General features: G+C 31.8%; 1 protein-coding gene across 1 annotated transcript; it reads right to left on the reverse strand.

The window, feature by feature from the left end:
- Positions 1–9,579: 9,579 nt before the first annotated feature.
- LOC134705624 (uncharacterized protein K02A2.6-like) lies at positions 9,580–13,755 on the reverse strand. Its single transcript, XM_063564346.1, has 3 exons — positions 12,828–13,755; positions 9,975–12,623; positions 9,580–9,725 (listed from the first exon to the last, which is right to left on the reverse strand). The coding sequence occupies exons 1-3, from the start codon at positions 13,753–13,755 to the stop codon at positions 9,580–9,582; spliced, it is 3,723 nt and encodes a 1,240-aa protein (XP_063420416.1).
- Between the last annotated feature and the right edge of the window lie 7,273 nt (positions 13,756–21,028).

Here is a 21,028-nt window from a genome sequence, read left to right on the forward strand (position 1 = left end):
ACCTTGTTTAATAGCACTAAAACTCTCACTCGAAAGACAATCGCATCAAATTTAATAATATTGATAATGATGCGTGAACAAAACAAACAGAAACATTAGGTAAAAATGTCACACAATTGGGTAAAAAGTATAATTCAGTAGGTCACAGCTCTGCTTCAGGAATCACTGCCTATTTGTTTCCCTGAAAAGTGAACCGAACTGATTGCAAATAATAAATGAAGTTAACTCAAAATGATAGTATTTTATGATAGAGTTAATAAGCATAATCGCGTTTGTCAATTTTAGTTCTTATAGAGCTTTACAATGTCCTTCGTATTTCAGTTCCAAAAGGGATGTACAATGTCCCTCGTTGTGTGATAATTGTTTTGGGCGTTTATATATTTCAATTGCCCTTTCAACTGCTCTACTATTAGTTTTAAAAAAAGATAGAAGTAAAATAGCGAATTATCAAATTGTGTAAAATTCACAATTATACCAGGAAGCAAACAATTAAACATTGAAAAAAGTAAAATCACCAAAAATACTAAACAAAGAGGAAAGTTCTACATGGAAAGTCCCTAATCAAATGGCAAAATCAAATGACAAAACACATCAAAAAGAATGGACAAAAGGCCATTCACAAAGTGTTTTCATATTGTACCTATATGCCTGAATGTTCATTTTAAGTTCTATAGCACATATGAACACAATATAAATTTTCGAGTTAAACTGTGACTCAAACTGTTGTATTGACACTGCATCTGAAGTTTTCCCGTAAATTGTTACAATACAATATGGAATATCATTGGCGCTGCATTTTTAAAAATACTACCGCATTTAACAATAGACTGATTGATTATTTTACAAATATAAAAATACTAGCTTCAGGTTTTGATAGGCACCGTTTATTTAAATTGATAGATTTTTCTGCCAAATGAATTAATGAATTTTCATGCAAGATATAATTGATTAATGGACACCCTTTCCAAATCGATACGAAATTTCAAATCGGTTACATTTTATTTGAATTTAGCATTTACCATTTTCTTGAAATGTGAAGGAAAACAAGTTACTTGTTTAAATTTACAAACTTTTGAATTATCTTGACAGCATAGCCGTAATATACATATTCAAATAAATTACTTTGAAAATTCATTGAAATCACAAAGTAGCACGTATTTCAAGTACGATAATCTTTAAAAAAAAAAAAAATACTCCTTGAATTGCAAGTGTAGAGTTTGTGTGCATATTTCTTTGATGGTAGGTTACATGTAATGAAAATCAAGAAGCTTTAAAAAAACAAATTGCGTATAAAGTAGTAACTTGTTACAGTTAATAACTATGCACTAGATTTATTTAATAGCTGAAATGTACTTTTACCTAGCCTTCAGTTACACATAATACTCTTATAAAACGACATAGAAAATGCATAACTACTCCGTTTTAATTCAGATGTAATTGTTAATGTTTGTGTCAATTTGGTCTTTTATGGAAAGTTGTCTCATTGGCAATCATACCACATCTTGGTTTTTATATTTAAGAGATATATACATAATTGAAGACGATATGTTCTTGTCACTTTTATCTTTCTATCGCTCTTTTGTCTTATTTATTATTACTTGAATCCGTGCCTTTGCTGCATGCAAACATTTACTAAATATAAAAAAGAAGATGTGGTATGATTACCAATGAGACAATAAGTCTTGCACTGACGCTAGCCTAACTACCAACAACTTTAAGAATATATTAAAGTGCACTGCCTTTTGAAGTGAAATAAAACAAATGTTAACATGTTTCGTATGACGCGGTGGTTGATCTATTGCTACGAGACGCTATCTCATTTCAATGGCTATACTTTATGTTTTTGCATCAAGTTGTTGATTGTTTATTCTGTTAAGTTTGAATGATAAAATCACTGGTCGTATTTGTTTTCTGTCATTGAATAAGAGTTGTGGTGTTCCATTTTAAAAACTCCGATAGTGATTTAATACTCTTTGAAGACCTGCGTAGTTTTATGACCTTCAAAAAGAACATAAAATTTTTCCAACAGGAACAGAAGCATGATTTATTAGTAAAATAGGTTTATTCTCCTCAAAATTACATCTGTTAACATTTAGTGATGTTGTAAAACTGAAATATGAGAAAACTAGCAATGACTAAAACATTCTTCAAATGAAAGGTAATTGCCCTGAAATGGAAGCGCAAGCTGAATTTTTGCTATAATTACTACCAATTTTGTCATCACAATTTGGTACTAAATGTAAAAATACACGATTCGTCAAAAATAAAAAGTCTGGATTTTTTCTAAAGAAATTGTATGCCTTTTAGGCGTTATCATTTGATAAAGTAGTGTATTTCAATCGTAAAAGATGTCCAAGAGCTGTGTAAAAATAACTGTTTAACAAGTAATAAGTCGAAGAATTCTCTTTATGGATGAAGGTATCAAAACTTATTAATATTATACATTTTTTAGGATAAGTTTATTGTAACACATACTAGAAATTTCCTATAACATGACATTATTCTACAAAACCAACCTATCTAAACGTATATTGGCATTTTGCATTGCAGCATTGAATCTGATGCTTGTGAAATACACAGACTTTGTTGGAATAGATATTATCTAAAAAAAGTAACTGAATCTGCTATTTTGATTCGATGCGTCGTTACGCACGGTATTGGTGTCACTTAGAGTTACACGACGTTCCTAATAAGACAACGATTTTGACCGCGTTGTTCCACGGAAAGTTTCAAACGTTGACCTTATATTCTACTCATGTGAAAGAAAAAAGATGTTCGAAGTTGCTTCTTCATATGTTTTTATTTTTTCAAGCCGGTGCAAATGCAAATTTCCATTGAATTAAAACAAAATTTTAGATACATGAACAATTTTTATTTTTTGCGAAGAATTGTCTACAACAATAACACAAAATGACAATTTGATGTCTTGTAAAATGATTTATATATATAAAAAGAAGATGTGGTATGATTGCCAATCTCCACAAGAGATCAAAATGACACATAAATTAACAACTATAGGTCACTGTACGGCCTTCAACAATCATTTTCTTCTATTTCTTAAAGTTAAGCAATGTTCTCTCTGCCAGAAGACGTCTCCTATCTTTGCTAGTGAAATTGTAAATATTTCGTTTCTTGTTTCTGTCTCTTTTCCCCAATTACATGTTTATATATATATGTAATTTGTAATTTGTAAATTTCGCTCCCTCGATTAACGTTTATATTCAAATTCTTCTTGATTTGTCTTTGATTATGTGGTAGATGTAGGTAGTATATTGCAAGTTATTTTTCTTTTCATAATCTATTTATTGTATCAACACTTTAATCCTGGGACTATTATACTAACGTTAATATAAACGTATTTTAACGTATAAGTAAGTCCAGAATCTTAACATCAATACCGATTTTATGGAAAATGTTAAATATATCATTACATTGGTGTATTTCAGAAATCTCTAACAAAAGACTTTAAAAATGTGCATCATGTTTGGAAAAGAAATACGCGGTCTTATGCTGCCGTTGTCAACTTTCAATGATTTAAAGTTGGTCGGGGTCTAAATTATATTTTTTAAAAGAAAACGTTTTCATTGATTATTTTTTTTTTAAATCAGGATTGTTTTACCAGGCAAATAATTAGGTATTTACACATTTCGTACATAAATCAGGCCGTTAGTTTTCTCGTTTGAATTGTTTTACATTTGTCATTTCGGGGCTTTTTATAGCTGACTATAAGGTAATGGTTTTGCTCATTGTTGTTTGCATATAGAAATCATTAATTGGTCTTATACGGCCGCATCTTCTACTTTATTTTGAAAATGAGAACCGTGATTCTGTATTGTTTTGTTTTTGCTTTCGGAAACATATTTTACAAGCTATCATTTCATCTGATATTGTTTCATAAACTCAAGCTTCAAAGAAAGGTCGACAATCAATACTTTTTTTAAAATGTTTGAAATTATAGAGTTTTGCAAAGTATGGAAAACTCTCACACAGACCAATACTTACCTCACAGATTACCAGCAGGTCGAAATCCGATTTTGAATAATACATTTTTTTTTACTAGATGTGATTTTTTAAGTAACTGCTATTTGTGCATGTTTACATAGATCAATGTTTTCTCAAGCGAACAACTATGGACCAAGAATGCATTTCATGCATTTTTTTTTAATACTATACAATATTTTTAGTTCAGCGCTTCCATTTTCAACATATAACTGGGTATCGGTTTACACTTAATCTTCTTTGACATTCATCTGATTAATTTTATGTTTTCGGTTTCAATCTTTTTGGTTTCGTATTAACATTATTTTAAAAGTATTAATTAAAGTACTGAAGTACTGAACCTCAGATGACCACAGTTCTTTTGGATGGTCACAAGCACTTGTCTCAAAAAAAAAATCACATTTCTAAACCGGAAAACTGAGGTTTATGTACAGAGATATATTTTTTCTGAGACAAGTTCGTGTGTGGATGATGAATAAATGACAAGGAATTCAACTTCACTGCTTTAATATCTACTATATTGTGATGATACAAATACGTATACTCTAGTTTGTTGTTATATATTATATTAATAATTGTATATACACTGTAAAAATGGTGTTTAGATCCTAAACACAATTCTAAGCACATCTTTTGTGCACTTTTTTTGACATGTTTAGATCTAAACGTGTCTCAGTACAATGTGTTTAGGATTGTGTTTAGAATCGTGTTTAGCTTAGAAAAATGTGTTTATTTTCTATACACTTTCATTTTTAAACGTGTTTAAATTCACGTCATGTTTAAATATTATGTGCTTACTGAAAAATGTGTTTAGAAATTAAACACAATCCTAAACACGTTTAGACCTAAACATGTATCACAAGTGTTTAAATTCTAAGCACGATTTTTACAGTGTAGCAGTAATACATGAATGTATAATTTTCATCCAATTTTATATCATTCTATTCTACGATTCTAATAAAAGTGCAGTACAAGTGCATGGAGGACACTCTTCTATAACAGTTTGATTTTTCCAATAGATTTGATTTGAGTAGACATTCATATTTTCTCAAAACACTTTCTTGTGATATTCTTCCGCATGCATTAACACAATTTTGTCTGTACGTGTGCATATATTTTACTGCATATAAATATTTCTAATGACATAATATTTTCGTATTATCAATTTCTGTTCTTATGAGTATTTAATGAAGAAGTAAATTTATAACAAGCGATAAGAAATGTTTTTTTTTTCACTCGATGATATCCGCATATTCATACGATCGGTTATCAGTCAAAAACGAAAGTCACAATACATCGGAATGCCCTTACGGTCATCGCGATGTAAAAAATAATATTCAAGCTGTTTTGTGGCGTTCTGCGAAGATAAAAAAAAAGATCTACTTTTTACACCGCAGATTGATTGGTTGATTTTTTTTTAGAATGAGTTGGGAGTGTCTGTAAAATACTTTGGAGCTAGCTGCTACATGTCTGTGTGCCATCCATCATATATGTCGAACAACTACTCTCTCACTCTCTCTCTCTCTCTCTTTCGTTCTTTCTCAAACTACGGTAAAGGAAAAGTTTCAATTTGAATAAACTAGTTTCATCACATGCCTATGTACGAGGCAATTCTGCCACACTATACTTCTTAATGTAATAACCTTATTTTTCAGACACATATTGCTAGGTAGATGACTAGGAATTGTTCTACTCACATTAGATAAAAAAAAAATGATCGTTAGCTATACTGCAATGTTTATGGCATACAAGTATTTCTTTGATAAAACTTTTTGTTAAATGAGTCGATGCGACAACAAAATGATTGCACGTTTTACTGAAATGTTCACGACTAAGGTGTACTTTTTCTCATAAAATTTTTGTGAGAATTTTAATGCATATGATATAGCTTCGAATCTTTTAATAGCAACGCTAGAAACTACAGATACTATCTGGCTTAGGAGGATAAATAAGACGATCTTACCTTTGATCGCATATTCTTTTTGAATGTATCTTGCTTTTATAAAGTGGGAGTGTGGTCATTAGTTAGTTATACCTCCGGGGCATTGTCTGTATGAAATATCCGAGTTAAATATTTCGACATCTTATAATATGCATGAATTAATGCAGATCTGTATTTTTATGCATATTAAACGAGAACTTTATTTTATATAGATCAGACCATTTCATGAAATTATGTTATGATAAATATGCAAGAAAATTCGTATACAGTTTAACGTTATGATAACGCGAACGTTAAATTACGGTTACGGGGACATTTCATTGGACATCTTAGACCGTTTCGAATTTTCTACCTGCAACTCAAACAAAAGTTCATATCATATCATATTAAAGGAAATTAAATGTACTTTCCATTCATATCAGTTAACAGGTGTTAAATATTTGAGATACAGTAGAATTTCGTTTGATAAAAAGCCTCTGAATTTTTTTTTTGTGTTATTTTGTCCATCGGGACATTTAATTGGACACGGGAAAAATGACGATGTTTTTAAAATAAGACCGCAGTTACATAATGATGACTTCAGATAGCTTCTTCGGGACATGTATAATTTTCTGATATTATTGAAATCCATTTTCGACCGTTATATCTTATGAAAATGAAGACAGAAAGTTTTTTTACGGATTGAGCAGGTAATTGGGACATTTTTTCACTTTTTTATTTAAACTCTTCTGACAATCTTCCTTCTCTTAAAATTAAAAACGTCTATTACTTCAAATAACATATAATGTCAACAATATATTTGTGAAATTTTTAACCATTCTACTTACTAATGAATCCGCACTGGGTTTTCAAAGACGCACATAAAACAAAATTGTAACAGTGGGACACCCTAAAATGACGTTATAGGCATCGAAATGAGCAAAGTTTTTCATTAAAATATATCCGAAGCACAAAATCATCTATGTTATTGATTTCTATGGTTTATTTCCTTTCGAGTGATATGCATAACATGGCTATTTATTGTATATGATAAGAGATTAATTTTGAATAACCCGCCTTCTAATCCATATTTCCAAAGTGACACCAATATCGTGCGCACATATTTCTTTTTATTAAATTTTGGGAGGATTTTTATTGACAACAACCTTTTATGGGAATACGTTAACCAAATTAACGATAATTAGGTGCACCGATCATTACTTCCTTATTCCACTTCACCGAAATGTATTTGTCTCAAAGGTTGAATTCTTAACACTGCTAAATCGAAATTCAGTTTGATAAAATAGATATAATGAAAGTGAAGCGCGATGGTATACTTATTTTCGATTTATAATTTATATTAATGTAACATGAATTTCAATCACAGCAAAATGCTTTATACGACTTACTTGTTTTTTAACATACTTCCCAAATGTAGGCCAATATACTTTTGTCAGAGGTAGGAACTCAGATCACTTATGCTTCTCTCTGATATGACTTTTAATATATGAAATTCGTGAGGATGAATTTGCAAGAAAAAATATGATTACACTCTACTAAATAAGTTAATAATTTTAGTTGTTAGAACGATGCATGAGTCTGTATAATTGTTTATAATACTTAATTGTTTTTTATGAAATGTATTACGTTTAACTTATACAAATACGTTATACAAAACAGGTGTGCATGGAATATGTGATGACAGTTGTAAGATGATACCTCAAACGTATGATTTTATTTTTTTCAAATCTGTGCGTCCGTCAGTCCAGTTCCAAATATAAAGGGATAACATTACACACGGATTAAGTAGTTCCTTAACTTTGAAATCTGATAATGTAAGGGGCATGATGACTTAATGTCACATATTTTGTATTCAAATGTTTGAATAAACACGTACATGTATGTATATCTTAATTATGATTTGTACTATTTATCATAAGTTTAAAACCATTTGATATGGTTTGTCTGGATAGTAATGTTTTTTTCAATGACTACACACTCGATAGCGACAAGTACTCGGCTTAATTTGCTTATAATTATAAATAATGGTATTCCATCAAAATAGGGTTCGTTTTCATTTATTTATTTCAGTTAAAAGAAAACCGAGTACATAAAATCCATGAATTCAAATGAGTAAGATACATTTTACTTTTGACACACATATAACCGAAGCGGTCATATCGTGTTAAATAATAATTAGTCATGAAGCGTGGACAAACTGTTGTTTGACAGATAACTAGGGGAAATTAGTTTTAATCTAATTCAATTCCATCTTAAGGTTGAAATTACATGCCTTCTATAGTTACAAACGCTTATAGACAGCATAATACTATACGCACAACCAAAACTTATTATATCTGATTTATACTAATAAAGCCAAAGAACAAAATTTGATATCCACACGTCAGTGTTCACGTACTGAACTAGACAGAATAGACCAAATAAATATATCTTGTTTTATAGAATTCAATTTGCTTGAAAACAAACAGTCAGTTTTAGGTCATAAATCTAAATTTTTTAGATACAGTTAATCTGTTATTTCAAAGAAACTATAAATATCCGTCATTGGTGGTCATGGAACGTCATCTTACATGATTACTTTTAAATAAACAATTGGCAATTCCTAAATTAAGTTGTACTTTTACAAAAACAAAAAATGTAGTACATATGTCTAATAAGCAGCTGCAACAGTTGAAAAGCGTCAATCAATTATTCCCCCGTACAACTTAAAGATAGTCGAACTGATTAGTATCGGTTTTTCATTTGTAAATAATTTTAGATGAATAAATCAAAGTTTAAATGTAAAAATCCCTATTTGATATGATTGCCAATTAGACAACTGCCTACAAGTTACCAATCCCCCACAGGGTACCAATTAAATGACACAGAAATCAACAGCTATAGGTCACCATTCAGCCTTCAACAATGAGAAAAGCACTAACCGCATTATCAGCTATAGGTCTACGTACAACCTTTAAAAATGAACAAAGCCAATACCGCATAGTCAGCTATAAAAGGCCCCGAAATCACAAATGTAAAACAATTCAAACGAGAAAAGTAGGCCTAATTAATGTACAAAAATAACGAAAAACCAATACAGGTATGTAACACAGCAACTAGCTACAACCATTTAATTAAAGGATCCTCACATGGGATAAGCACAAACATACAGAATGGTGTAATGTATTGGTTGTTGATGGTCATCAAACTACTGGATTTAACCAAATTAATAAAGCCAATAAAGTATCACATTTATTGTTCACATCAGACAAGCTACCAACGTCCGGTTACACAAGTATAGCTAATAACTAAAAAGGTTAATATGGTTAAATACCAAAATGAATAGCAAAGTACCAAATGAATATTACATTTCTCCCCTTTTACTAAAAAATTTATCTGTATTTCCTTTTTCTTTAAATTTCTTAATTCTAGCTTTCAAGTAATCTTTCAAAACTTAACCAGCAAAAATTTTACTGAATGTAAAGTTTGTCTTTTAAAAAAAATCAAAATTAACATGATTAACCTGAGTATGAAGTAAACGTATGAAAATACTTTAAAGTTCATAATACTAAATTCTTGACTAGAATTTGATTTAACAAAAAAACAATAAAAAATTGTCATCTCAATTAACTGTCTATAAACTCAAGTAGACAATTGTCTCAATTGCTTAAAACAAAATCTTTGTATCTGGATGGTAGTTTCCGGTCACGAGTTGGTCTAGTCGGTTTGGACGGCTCTAGACTTGGGACGGATTTCATCAATTTGTTAGACTGAGCTTTATCATTAATTCCACCATTCTGATTTCCTTTTAACACATTTTGATTATCACTAGATATATTTTGATTTTGAACATCACTATAGACATTTTGATTTTCACTATAGACATTTTGATTTTCACTATTGACATTTTGATTTTCACTACTGACATTTTGATTTTCACTATTGACATTTTGATTTTCACAATTGACATTTTCACTATTGACATTTTGATTTTCACTAGATTTCCTTTCAATGAATCTTTTGATATGTGTGACATTTCTCTTATATGTATCACCATCATCATTTTGAACAACAACACTATTTCCATGCTTTTCCAGCAGTGTGAATGGTTTCGGATTGAAGGTTGTAGACAATTTATTTCCTCTATTTTGTTTCACTAAGACAGAATCTCCTGCTTTCAAATCATTTGTTGTCGCATTCCTTCTTGTGTCCGCATATAGTTTTCCTTTCTCCTTCCTTTGACTATCTCGGTCACGTACTTCAGTGTCGTCATGTGAACGGATCTGAATATCAGGTAGTTTTGTGCGAAGTGTTCTATTAAATAACAATTCAGCTGGGCTTACCCCTGTAGTACAATGCGGTGTTGACCTGTACATCTTTAAATATGTTTGTATTTCAGTACTCAAGTTCTTTTTTTCAGCATTTGCAATACGCATGCGCTTTACCAATGAACGGTTCTGACGCTCTATTTCCCCATTGGCGGCTGGCCATAAGGGTGTAATTCTTCTATGCACTATACCATTTTGATCCAAGTATGTTTTAAAAGTGTCACTAATAAATTGAGGTCCATTGTCAGTTGCGATTGAAATAGGTAAACCATGTATAGTAAACATTTTGTCCAGAGCATCAATTACACGGTCTGCGCTTGTACTTTTACTCATTATTGTCACTTCCAACCATCTTGAATAGTAGTCAACAACGGTAAATAGATATTCTCCAGACGGTAACGGTCCTAAAAAATCTGCTGATATCTGTTCCCACGGTTTAGACGGAAGTGACGTTCGTATCATCGGTTCTGGTTTCTCTGGGTTTGCGACAAGCTGGCACCCATAACAAGACTTACAATACTCTTCAATACTCTTGTCCATGTTTGGCCACCAAACTTTTGATCTTAATCTTTGTTTCATTAAAACAATTCCAGGATGTCCCTCGTGTCCTAACTCCAATATCTGATTCCTCAATTCAGTCGGTATAATAAGTCTTGTTCCACGAAGAACAATATGACCTATAGAACTAAGTTCCTGTTTCACTGTTAAATACTGTTTGTTTAGCAAATCTTGCCATCTTCCATTTAACAAACAATTTCTAATATTTTGTAATTCTTTGTCATTAAGTGACATTTTATCCACATCTTCAATCTTTACAGCGTTTGGTGTAGATTCAGATGCAACAAAACGTATATACTCCTCAGCTTGATTTATTTCTCCTTGTTTTGATTCAGTTTTCGTTACCGCTAATAACCGTGATAGAGAATCTGCAATATTCTGTGATCCTGGAATATATTTCACAACATATTTAAAAGGTTGCATTCTAAGCATCCACCTTTCAACTCGAGCACATGGTTTAGACTTAGGCGAGAATATAAATTCCAACGGACGATGATCTGTTAGCAACTCAAAATCATGGCCCAGTAAATACATGTGGAACCTCTCACAGGCCCATACTAACCCCAACGCCTCTTTTTCTGTTTGTGAATACTTCCTTTCGATAGTTGTGAGACTTCTGCTTGCATAGCATATGACTTTGTACTCATCATTCTGTTTCTGTACTAGAACAGCACCTAAGCCTACAGGGCTGGCATCTGCAATTACTTGAGTTTTCGCTTTCAAGCTGAAATAGCTTAAATTAGACGCATCCACCAGACCTTTTTTCAATTTTTCGAAAGAATCATTTTGTTCTGGTCCCCATTGAAATTTTGTCTCTTTGTGGAGCAAGCGGTGCAGTGGTTCTGCTACAGTTGCTAGATTTGGTATGAAACGACCAACAAAATTAACTAACCCTAGAAAACTCCTGGTCTCAGAAACTGATTCTGGCCTTCTAGCATTTACAATTGCTTCAACTTTAGACTGAGACACACCAATCCCATGTTCTGATAACATGTGACCCATAAACTCAATGTTTGCCATGTTGAATTTACACTTGTCAATATTAAGTGTCAGTCCTCTTTCCTCTAATCTTTGAAGAACAGCATCGAGTCTCTCATTATGCTCATTAGAATCCGAGCCATACACAACAACATCATCAAAAATGTTTCTTACTCCTTCAAGTCCTTGAAATACCTGACTCATTACTTTGTTATACATCTCTGGGGCGCAGTTTATTCCAAACATGAGCCTTTTATATCGGAATATTCCTTTATGTGTCATGAAGCAAGTTATCTGTCTGGACTCTGGTGTCAGTTCAACAGTTTGATGGTACGCAAGTTTAATATCTAACTTTGAGAAGACTTTACTTTGATTCAAATCTTGAATTACCTCATCTACAGTTGGAATTGGATATCTTTCACGCATGACTGCTAAATTTGCGCGCCTCATGTCAACACATATGCGTATATCACCATTCTTCTTTGGTACAACCACAATTGGTGATGTCCACTGACTTGGCCCATTAACGGCTTCAAAAATGTCCTGTTCTACAAGTTCATTCAGTTTTTCTTCTAACTTTCCTCGCAAATAATACGGTATACGACGTAATGGCTGAATTACAGGTTGAATGCTTTTGTCTATAGGAATTTTCAATTGAAAGTCTACTAATTTTCCCACACCTGAAAATACCTTTGGAAATTTACTTGTATAGTTAGTTTTCACCACATTATCAGTCACTGTGTTAACATTTGTCTCTATTTTCAATACACCAAGTTCTATTGACGTCTTATGTCCAAGTATTAATGCCTGGCCGTCTTCCTCAATCACGAAAAAATCAGCTGAAACACAGCGGTCGTTCACACAAACATTTGTATTAAAACTGCCTGCTATAGTAAGTGGCTTATTACTACCATAAGCGTACAAATTCTTAGACGATGTCTTAGACTCGCACTTATTCTTATTCTTCTTTAAGTGTTCCTAAAGTGTCCTATCTATAATGTTTACAGTTGCACCAGAATCAATCACCACAGGAACATCTATACCTCCAACATTAACTGTAAATTTGCTGACTTTGCCTTGATTCCCATGTACTGTAAATGCATAATCATCATCTTCGTTATCGTAATCTGGTTCACTGCATGTATCATCTGCAGACTCAACATGTCGCACATTTGTTTTTCTTGAAAAGTGATTCTTTGAAATTTTTTTCTTCGACTTGCAACATTTTTCAAAATGTCCTTCATTTTGGCATAATCTGCATTTCTTCCCTTTTGCTGGGCATTTTGGGTCTGTTTTGTAATGTCCAGAAAACCCACATGCGTAGCATGATATTTGTTTAAACTCTGATTTATTTTGATTTTGTTTCTTACTTGCATAAGTTGAAACTTTGTTGACAGATTCAATTGGTTGTTCTATCGAAGTTGCTTGTTTCTCTGCAGCTTCCATTGCCTGTGCAGTTTCACGCAATTGCTGTAAGGTAACATTTTGCCTTTCTAATAATTTTCTTCTCAATCTCTTTGAACTACATTTGTCTATTACTTGGTCGCAAATAGCTTCGTCTACATTACCAAAATTGCAATAAATTACCTTTTGTCGTAACCTGGTTATATATTGTTCAATTGTTTCTTGGGGTTTTTGTTCCATTGCCCGGAATTGGTTTCTTTGAAAAGAGTTATTTACTTGCGGTGTAAAGTGATTGTTCAAAATTTCTACAGTAACTTCGTACACTGTTTCATGTTCACCCGGGTCTCGTTCCACCAGGGTATAATACACATCTTGTACTTCCATTCCAGCACTGTGTAACAATAATGCTTTTTTCTGTTGTGCCTCTACAACTCCTTTACCTGTTGCATACAAATTAAAAGATCGAAGCCAGCGTGTCCATCTTTGTCCCAACGAATTAATGTCATTGCCAACGTCAAAAAATGGAATTAAACCAACATCAGACAATATTGGACGTGCTTCTGCCATCTTTTGTTATCCTCGATTATCCTCGTCGCCAAATTGTAATGTATTGGTTGTTGATGGTCATCAAACTACTGGATTTAACCAAATTAATAAAGCCAATAAAGTATCACATTTATTGTTCACATCAGACAAGCTAACAACGTCCGGTTACACAAGTATAGCTAATAACCAAAAAGGTTAATATGGTTAAATACCAAAATGAATAGCAAAGTACCAAATGAATATTACAAATGGGGCGAGGTTTAACATGCTAGCATAATCCCCCTAACCTTGGACAGTGGTGTTCCAGTATAACAAAAAAAAGTACTATAAAAATCAGTTGAAAAAGGTTTAATCTCATGAGGATAAAAATAGAAATACATCATACAAAAAAGACATAGTGGACGTGGCTGGGTACTTGTAAATCCAAACAACAAAAACACACTTAGTACAGATCTGACACTAAAAGCATATTTCTGTCTATAGTTGAAAAAAAGGTTTACGGTTTTGAATAATTATGAAAAGAACGTGCGTTTCGTCTTCAAATGTCTCATCCATGACGCAAGAATTGAAAACAATCAAAAGGTCAAATAAACTAGGAAACTTTAATAAAGGTGGTCGAATACAAACCAATCTTATTATTCATATATTATCACTTTCATTATCGCATGATCCACTAAAGAATTCATCTTTATCATACTCGTGATCGCACTTTCCAAAAGAAGGGCGAAAGATACCATAGGGACAGTCAAACTCATAGATTGAAAATGAGCTGACAACACCATTGCTAAAAATGTTCAAGACAAACAGACAAATAATAGTACAAAAGGCAAGTTCAACATAGAAAATTAAAGACTATGCAACACGAAACCCACCAAAAGCTTGGGTGATCTCAGGTGCTCTACAGGGGTAAGCAGGTCATGCTCCTCATGTGGCACCTGTCGTGTTGCTCATATTATAATGAACCCGGTAAATAGTCTAATTCGGTAGGTCATATTTATGGTGAATAGGGAAGTGGATTGTAATTACGGCATTAGAAACATATCCGATATCATTTGCACCTGTTAAATACCCTTTTACTGGATAAAAAATATGCACGAATACGGACTCAATTAACATGCTTTGTACAATGAATCATGTTTCAACAAATTAACACCTGAAACCTGTGTTATAAGCATCACTGTATATAATGTTGAAGGATGATTCTGGAACACTGAAATAGTTTACATTAGCTTCTCACGTATACTACGATTAGAATTGTAACAGTTCAATACTATATTCATTTTTTTTTATGTAATACCAAATACCAGATGACCCACGTTTATAGTTAAATGTTTTGTCAATAATTTTAGAGCTATGTCTCCAATAACTAAATATGAAAATATAATCTGACCTCTAAAAGACACAACTTTCTCAAATAAACGCCATTAAGCGTCGACAAACTCGACTGAATGTCTTCTATGGTATATAATATCTTATTTATTCCCCGATCTGGTATTTTATACAGCAGCAAGGCTCCGTATCAAGAAGATTACTAGCTTAACAAGACGTTTAGTAGGTTCCCACAAACATTTGTCTGACTTTGATACAAACACGCTTTAATAAAATATAGCTTGATTGATTCTGCTACGATCTTACACAAGTTATAGTCTAGTTCAATGTCTAATCCATTATCCAGGTAAAGAACAAATTGTTAACCTTCAGATTGTCTTTTCTATAATATCGTCAGTTTAGTGAAAATATGCAAGCTGTCTAAATACAAGATATGTTAGAAAATATAGGCAGCCATTAATAGTCGAAAAAAAACCCTCAAAAAATCAGTACATGTTTTGCTCAAAGATATATACATAGAAGTAAACAAAATGAACGTCAAACTTAAACATAAAATAATAGAATCATTCAAATGCATGTGAGAAGCACTCTTGTCCTTAAATTTAACGCTACATATTTCAAGAAATTAGTGTTTACGCTCTCATTTCTATAATCAATCATTTCTTTTATTAATATTAAAGTGAAGGATGCTTGTTAACATTTGACAATCTTACTCTTGTGTCATGGATCTTGAATATCACTGTATGTAAAAACAAGTCAGAACAATTCAAGCTAACTAATAAGTATATTAATGCGGATATTGCAGAATAAAATAAAATGATATCGTATGACTATCTCTGATTCTGTAGTGCCAATTATCAAATCATATGCACCATCATTATTCAAAAATAGCAATGCGTATAATGTATACCAATTTGTTAATTTGATGTTATCCAAAAACGAAAAGATTCGAAATGAAACTCACATTTTAAGTAAATATGGTGGTGATACTGCATACCACGACGTCCTATCACCTTGTGAGCGAAGTGACAAAAAAAGCTGATGTAGAGCGACAAAAATGTGTTGATGTATTACCAGATGGTTTGCTTATCGCTATTTTTTCTAATAGCTCTGCTGTTTTGCTTTTATATTCTGACACACATTTTCTAAATTACATGTACTGGCTTAAGGATTGTCCTTGTGCTGTCGAGTATTATCAATCCCACCATTAGAGATATCAGCAATCTTAATATAGTTATTTGAAGTACGCAAGATCGGATACAGCAGAATCAAGAGCATCATTTACTTTGCCATTTTTAATAGCCCATAAAGATTGGGTTAAATCTTTAAGATTTTTGTAATTGTCGATTCATTGAATTTTGTTACCTTTAGAATGTCAAATATAATTAGTGCCGTAGATTTTGAGGCTTAACTAGTTAATTTTCTCAATGTTTTTAGTATCCACAATTAATTTAATACCCTGCATTTGACAACTTTTGCATATCAAGTTGTTTGATAAAGGGACAAATCGAGATATGCATGTCGATTTAATCTAGAGGCGCAGAAAAATAAAACACCATCTGAAAATAAATCAACATTCTGCAAACTGATATAAAACATTTGTCTGTATTTAAAACGATAACTATATTAGATATATATTTAAAGGAACAATGATGAGATGATTGAAGCTTATAATTTTAGATTTGATATAATCTATGTTCGTTTCAGTAGTAAAAGTTATCGAATCGAGAGGTTGAAGGTATTCCTATGTGCACCAATTTTGAAGTATATATTATTGCATTTTCATGACTTCAGAAAGGCAACAGAAATATACGCCTGTTCAAAAGTCATGAATCGGTTGAAAGAGATCACATCCGGGTTATAAAATAAAACCGATGGAAACACATCAAGTAAGAGAGAAAAACAACGTCATGCCCTTTCTTTGTTTTTACACAATTGTTCCATATCCCAGTTCAGGGAGATATATGATCGGTTGCAAACATGTTTAACCCCATCACACACTTTTTTTATATTTCGTTCCGAAGACAGGAACCTACTATTCAGTAGTTGTTCGCTACAACTGTTTTTTTTATTTATTGTGTTAAGTGAAAACCATACCATTGATGTTCTCTTTTGAAGTGTATCACATGTTTTCACAGAGGGGCCTTTAATAGCTTACTATGAGTGATACTTGTTACAGGGTAAGCGTCTCATGTTATCAATGCATCACACGCCATGTTTTGACTGTCCCTTTGGTATCTTTCGTCCCTCTTTTACAAAAATGTTGCATAGGGAAAAGGACAAAATCTGTATATTTTCAAATAAGAACACTTTTCTGTTATAGAGCTAATGTGACGCAAACTCCGGTTAATGAAGTCTATAAAATGAGGATACATCTTAGTTTAGTTATGTAAATGTCCTATTATAGGAAAGAGGGATAAATCGTAATCAAAATAATATTTTTCAAAGAAATACTGTTTTAAAGAATGTTCACTGTTACTTTAAAAACAAAGCCGTATTTAAGGCCATACAGTAACTTATAGTTGTTAATTTTAAGTCATTTGGTTTCTTGTGGAGAGTTGCCTCATTGGCAATCATACCATATCTTCTTTTATTGTATGTATATTATTTCAATGCAAAAAATAATATTTAAACTTTACTTATGTTTAATTTGTACGAAATATTAGGAATAATTTGTTTGATAGTTGATGAAAAATGAAGAAATGATTCCAGTTCGCTACGGAAATCATTCTAATCAATGAAAAAAACGTTAGATAGTAATAACCACTAAAATTGACTTGTTCTGAGAATATTCCAATAAACTGGTATATAAAGCTTCTTTGGCTTGAAGAAAAACAAATTTAATATTGGAAAAGAAAATATATTAACCTAGCACGAGATGTTCGCATAAACATAGTTAGAAAAGTTTGAACTGGTTTAATGAGACAACTGATTGGCTCGAATTATTGGAATTAAATATCTGACGTTTTGTCTATTACAGGTTCGAATATTACACTTGTTGGGATTGTAAAGAATCATCGTTATTTGGAACTATTTGCAGACAGAAAGGTAAGGTATAGCTAGCATTTATTTAAGGACATCACAGCCCATTTTCTACATGTCGTAAAACCGTATGATCTTTTGGAAGTTTTTTTACTCACAGAAAAGTTTGCCCATATTTATATAATGAGTACTATCTTGCAGTACACAATTTCAAATAGAACATCTAATTTGAAAACATATTTTCAGTATATAAACAATTTACCTCTGTTTTGACAACTTGAGTTGAGGGGGGGGAGAGAAACAAATTAAACATTGTATTCTAGTTTCAAATCTTGTTTTTAAATAAAATTTTGCCACCTTCTGATCGAGCAAGTTCGATTGCAGTCTTTTAAAAGTCAATAAATTGATCAAATAGTATTTCAAATGAAAGCTAATATTCATCATAGTAGTACCTTGTCACGCTTTCTATCAACAGAAAAGAACAAAGTTATTCCTAACTTCTCATTGAACATTTTTGCATCTATTATATCTCATTAACAATTATAAAGCAGAGAAGTATCACATCCTTGCCTCCATACTACGTTATGTTGCCATAAAGGACAGGCATTTAAATTTCAATTAATAAAGAAATAACAAGAAATCGCTTCAAATTGATATATAGTGTCCATAACTTTAAGCTGTCCCGTATATAATGCATCTTTCTATACCTTTGCTTTGGTGTTTTTATTTCTAGAAGGTTGTTGGAGGTGTTTGTTGTATTTGTTTTACAGTCATATTTGTGCCTGATGTTGGTTATCTTTCATACTGATTTTTGTAAATATATGTGGCTTCTCATAAAAAAGTAACATAGCTAAAAATACCGAAGGCCAAGGCATATTCTAAACGAAAGGTTAATAAGCAAAAGGCAAGAGCTCAAACACATCAAACGAATAGATAAGAACTGTCATATTCCTGCATATACATGTAGTCATGATGTTATATATACAAACTAGAGGTAAACCTTTCATCGTTGTTTCCATGAATCATTACGCAATTTTATTCAGCATTTTCCTTTTCCTCTCTTTCGAAATAAAACTATAAAACAGAATTGAGAATTGAAATATTGAACTATTATTTTACCTCATATGATCGTTTATGTTGAAAATATAGAACTAAATACTTTTTGTTTACTTCAAATAAGATAATTATTGTGGAACTTAATGTCAAGAGATATCGAGATGGATGTTATCAAAGGTCACACGTTTTGGAAATAACTCAGTGGCTGGAAGTTTAACAACAGGTGAACAAACTCATCAAAGATAACACGCCTTCGTTTTGGTATAACTGATATTCTAAACTATAAAGGACTATGGCTTTTTATGAATAAGATCTATACCTATTGTTGTAACAAGATCAACATATAATACTATAAACATACTTCTATTGCACCCTTATTTGTACTTTGCATTTTATTTAAGAGGAAAGAACCAGAAGACAGAAAAAGATTTTGACAATATACAAAAACATTCAACTCATGTTCGTTTGAGCTATTTAAATATTTTAATTCTTAATTTTGATAATGGTGTACTTTTAACGTGGTGAAATCAAAGATGCTGTTTTGTCCTATTTAAACAAGTGGTGTAACTGGGATAAATCTGACAAAAAGTCACTTGATTTTTATCCACATAAATGACTGAAAATATTGTTGATATTCGCTTACTGAATTCCGAAAACAATTTAAAAAATGATAGAACAGCAAGTAATACGCCAAATTCTAGGATTAAAAACGAAATTCAAGTTCTTTTTGGACGCGTCTGTGTTTTTATTCGATGTTATTTCCTTATTTTATCTGATGAGTTAAGCATTTTTTAGCTGTATATAGATAGTTCATACGTTGTCCTGTAATATCATTGTCCCAGGTTAGAGGATTATTAAGCGCACACGAACATGTTAAACCCTGTAATATTCTTTATGAACCTGTCGCGAGTAAAGACCTGATGTTGGTTAATTGTCGCCGGTTCATGTCTCTATTGATTACTAGTATTTGGTTTTTTTCGTAAATTAGTTTTTTTATATAATAGTTATTAAAGGTACCAGACTTATAATTTGATACGCCAGACTATCCTTTGTATTTCGAATAGTTCATACTTTTTCTATAAATAACATCTTAAGGATTTTCACGAAGAAACATTGTATAGCCGACTTGACGGTATAAGTTGTTCTCATTGTTGAAGACTGTATGATTGCATATAATTGCTAACATCAACTTTGGTCGATAGTTATCACATTGCAATCTTTCCACAACTCCTTATCTTTTTTATCAATGATATAACTTTTCAAATTGATTTTTTTAGTCAGATTACTGATACATACGTTACTTCCACAACTCAAGAGTTACTATTTTTTGTATAACAAACACCATAATAGTTATATTTTAGAATTCGATACCAATTATTCAAAGTTTGACTTTTTATTAAATTTTTTTATAGATGAATATTCGTATGTGGTGAATACCAACGTCTGCATACAAGTTAAATACAAAAACCCCGTGTTCTGAGGACAATTCAAACAAAAAAACAAATGACAAAATCAATTCCCAAACTCATTAAACGAGTGGATAGCAACTGTCATATTCCTGAATTGGTACAAGTGTTTCTTATGTAGAAAATGATGGAGTAAAGCTGGTTTTATAGCTAGCTAAACCTTACTTCTATGACAGTCGCATGAAATTTGATTACATTGACAACGATGTCTGAACAAAACAAACAGACATAATAAGTGAAAATGTCAGAAAAAGGGTACAACAAACAACATTGTGATAAAATCTTTATCACACAAAAACAAACAAATTCGTAACAAAGAAACACAAAAAGACATATAGAAATATCAAATAACCGAAAATAAAGACAAGAATAAAAATTAGAATATTATAGCACAATAACACAATGACGGGATGTATTATAAGTTCGGAGCCATGTGAAATGGATAAAACCAAAAAGAGACT

The sequence above is a fragment of the Mytilus trossulus genome, chromosome 2 (genome assembly GCF_036588685.1).
Source record: "Mytilus trossulus isolate FHL-02 chromosome 2, PNRI_Mtr1.1.1.hap1, whole genome shotgun sequence".
NCBI lineage: Eukaryota > Metazoa > Mollusca > Bivalvia > Mytilida > Mytilidae > Mytilus > Mytilus trossulus.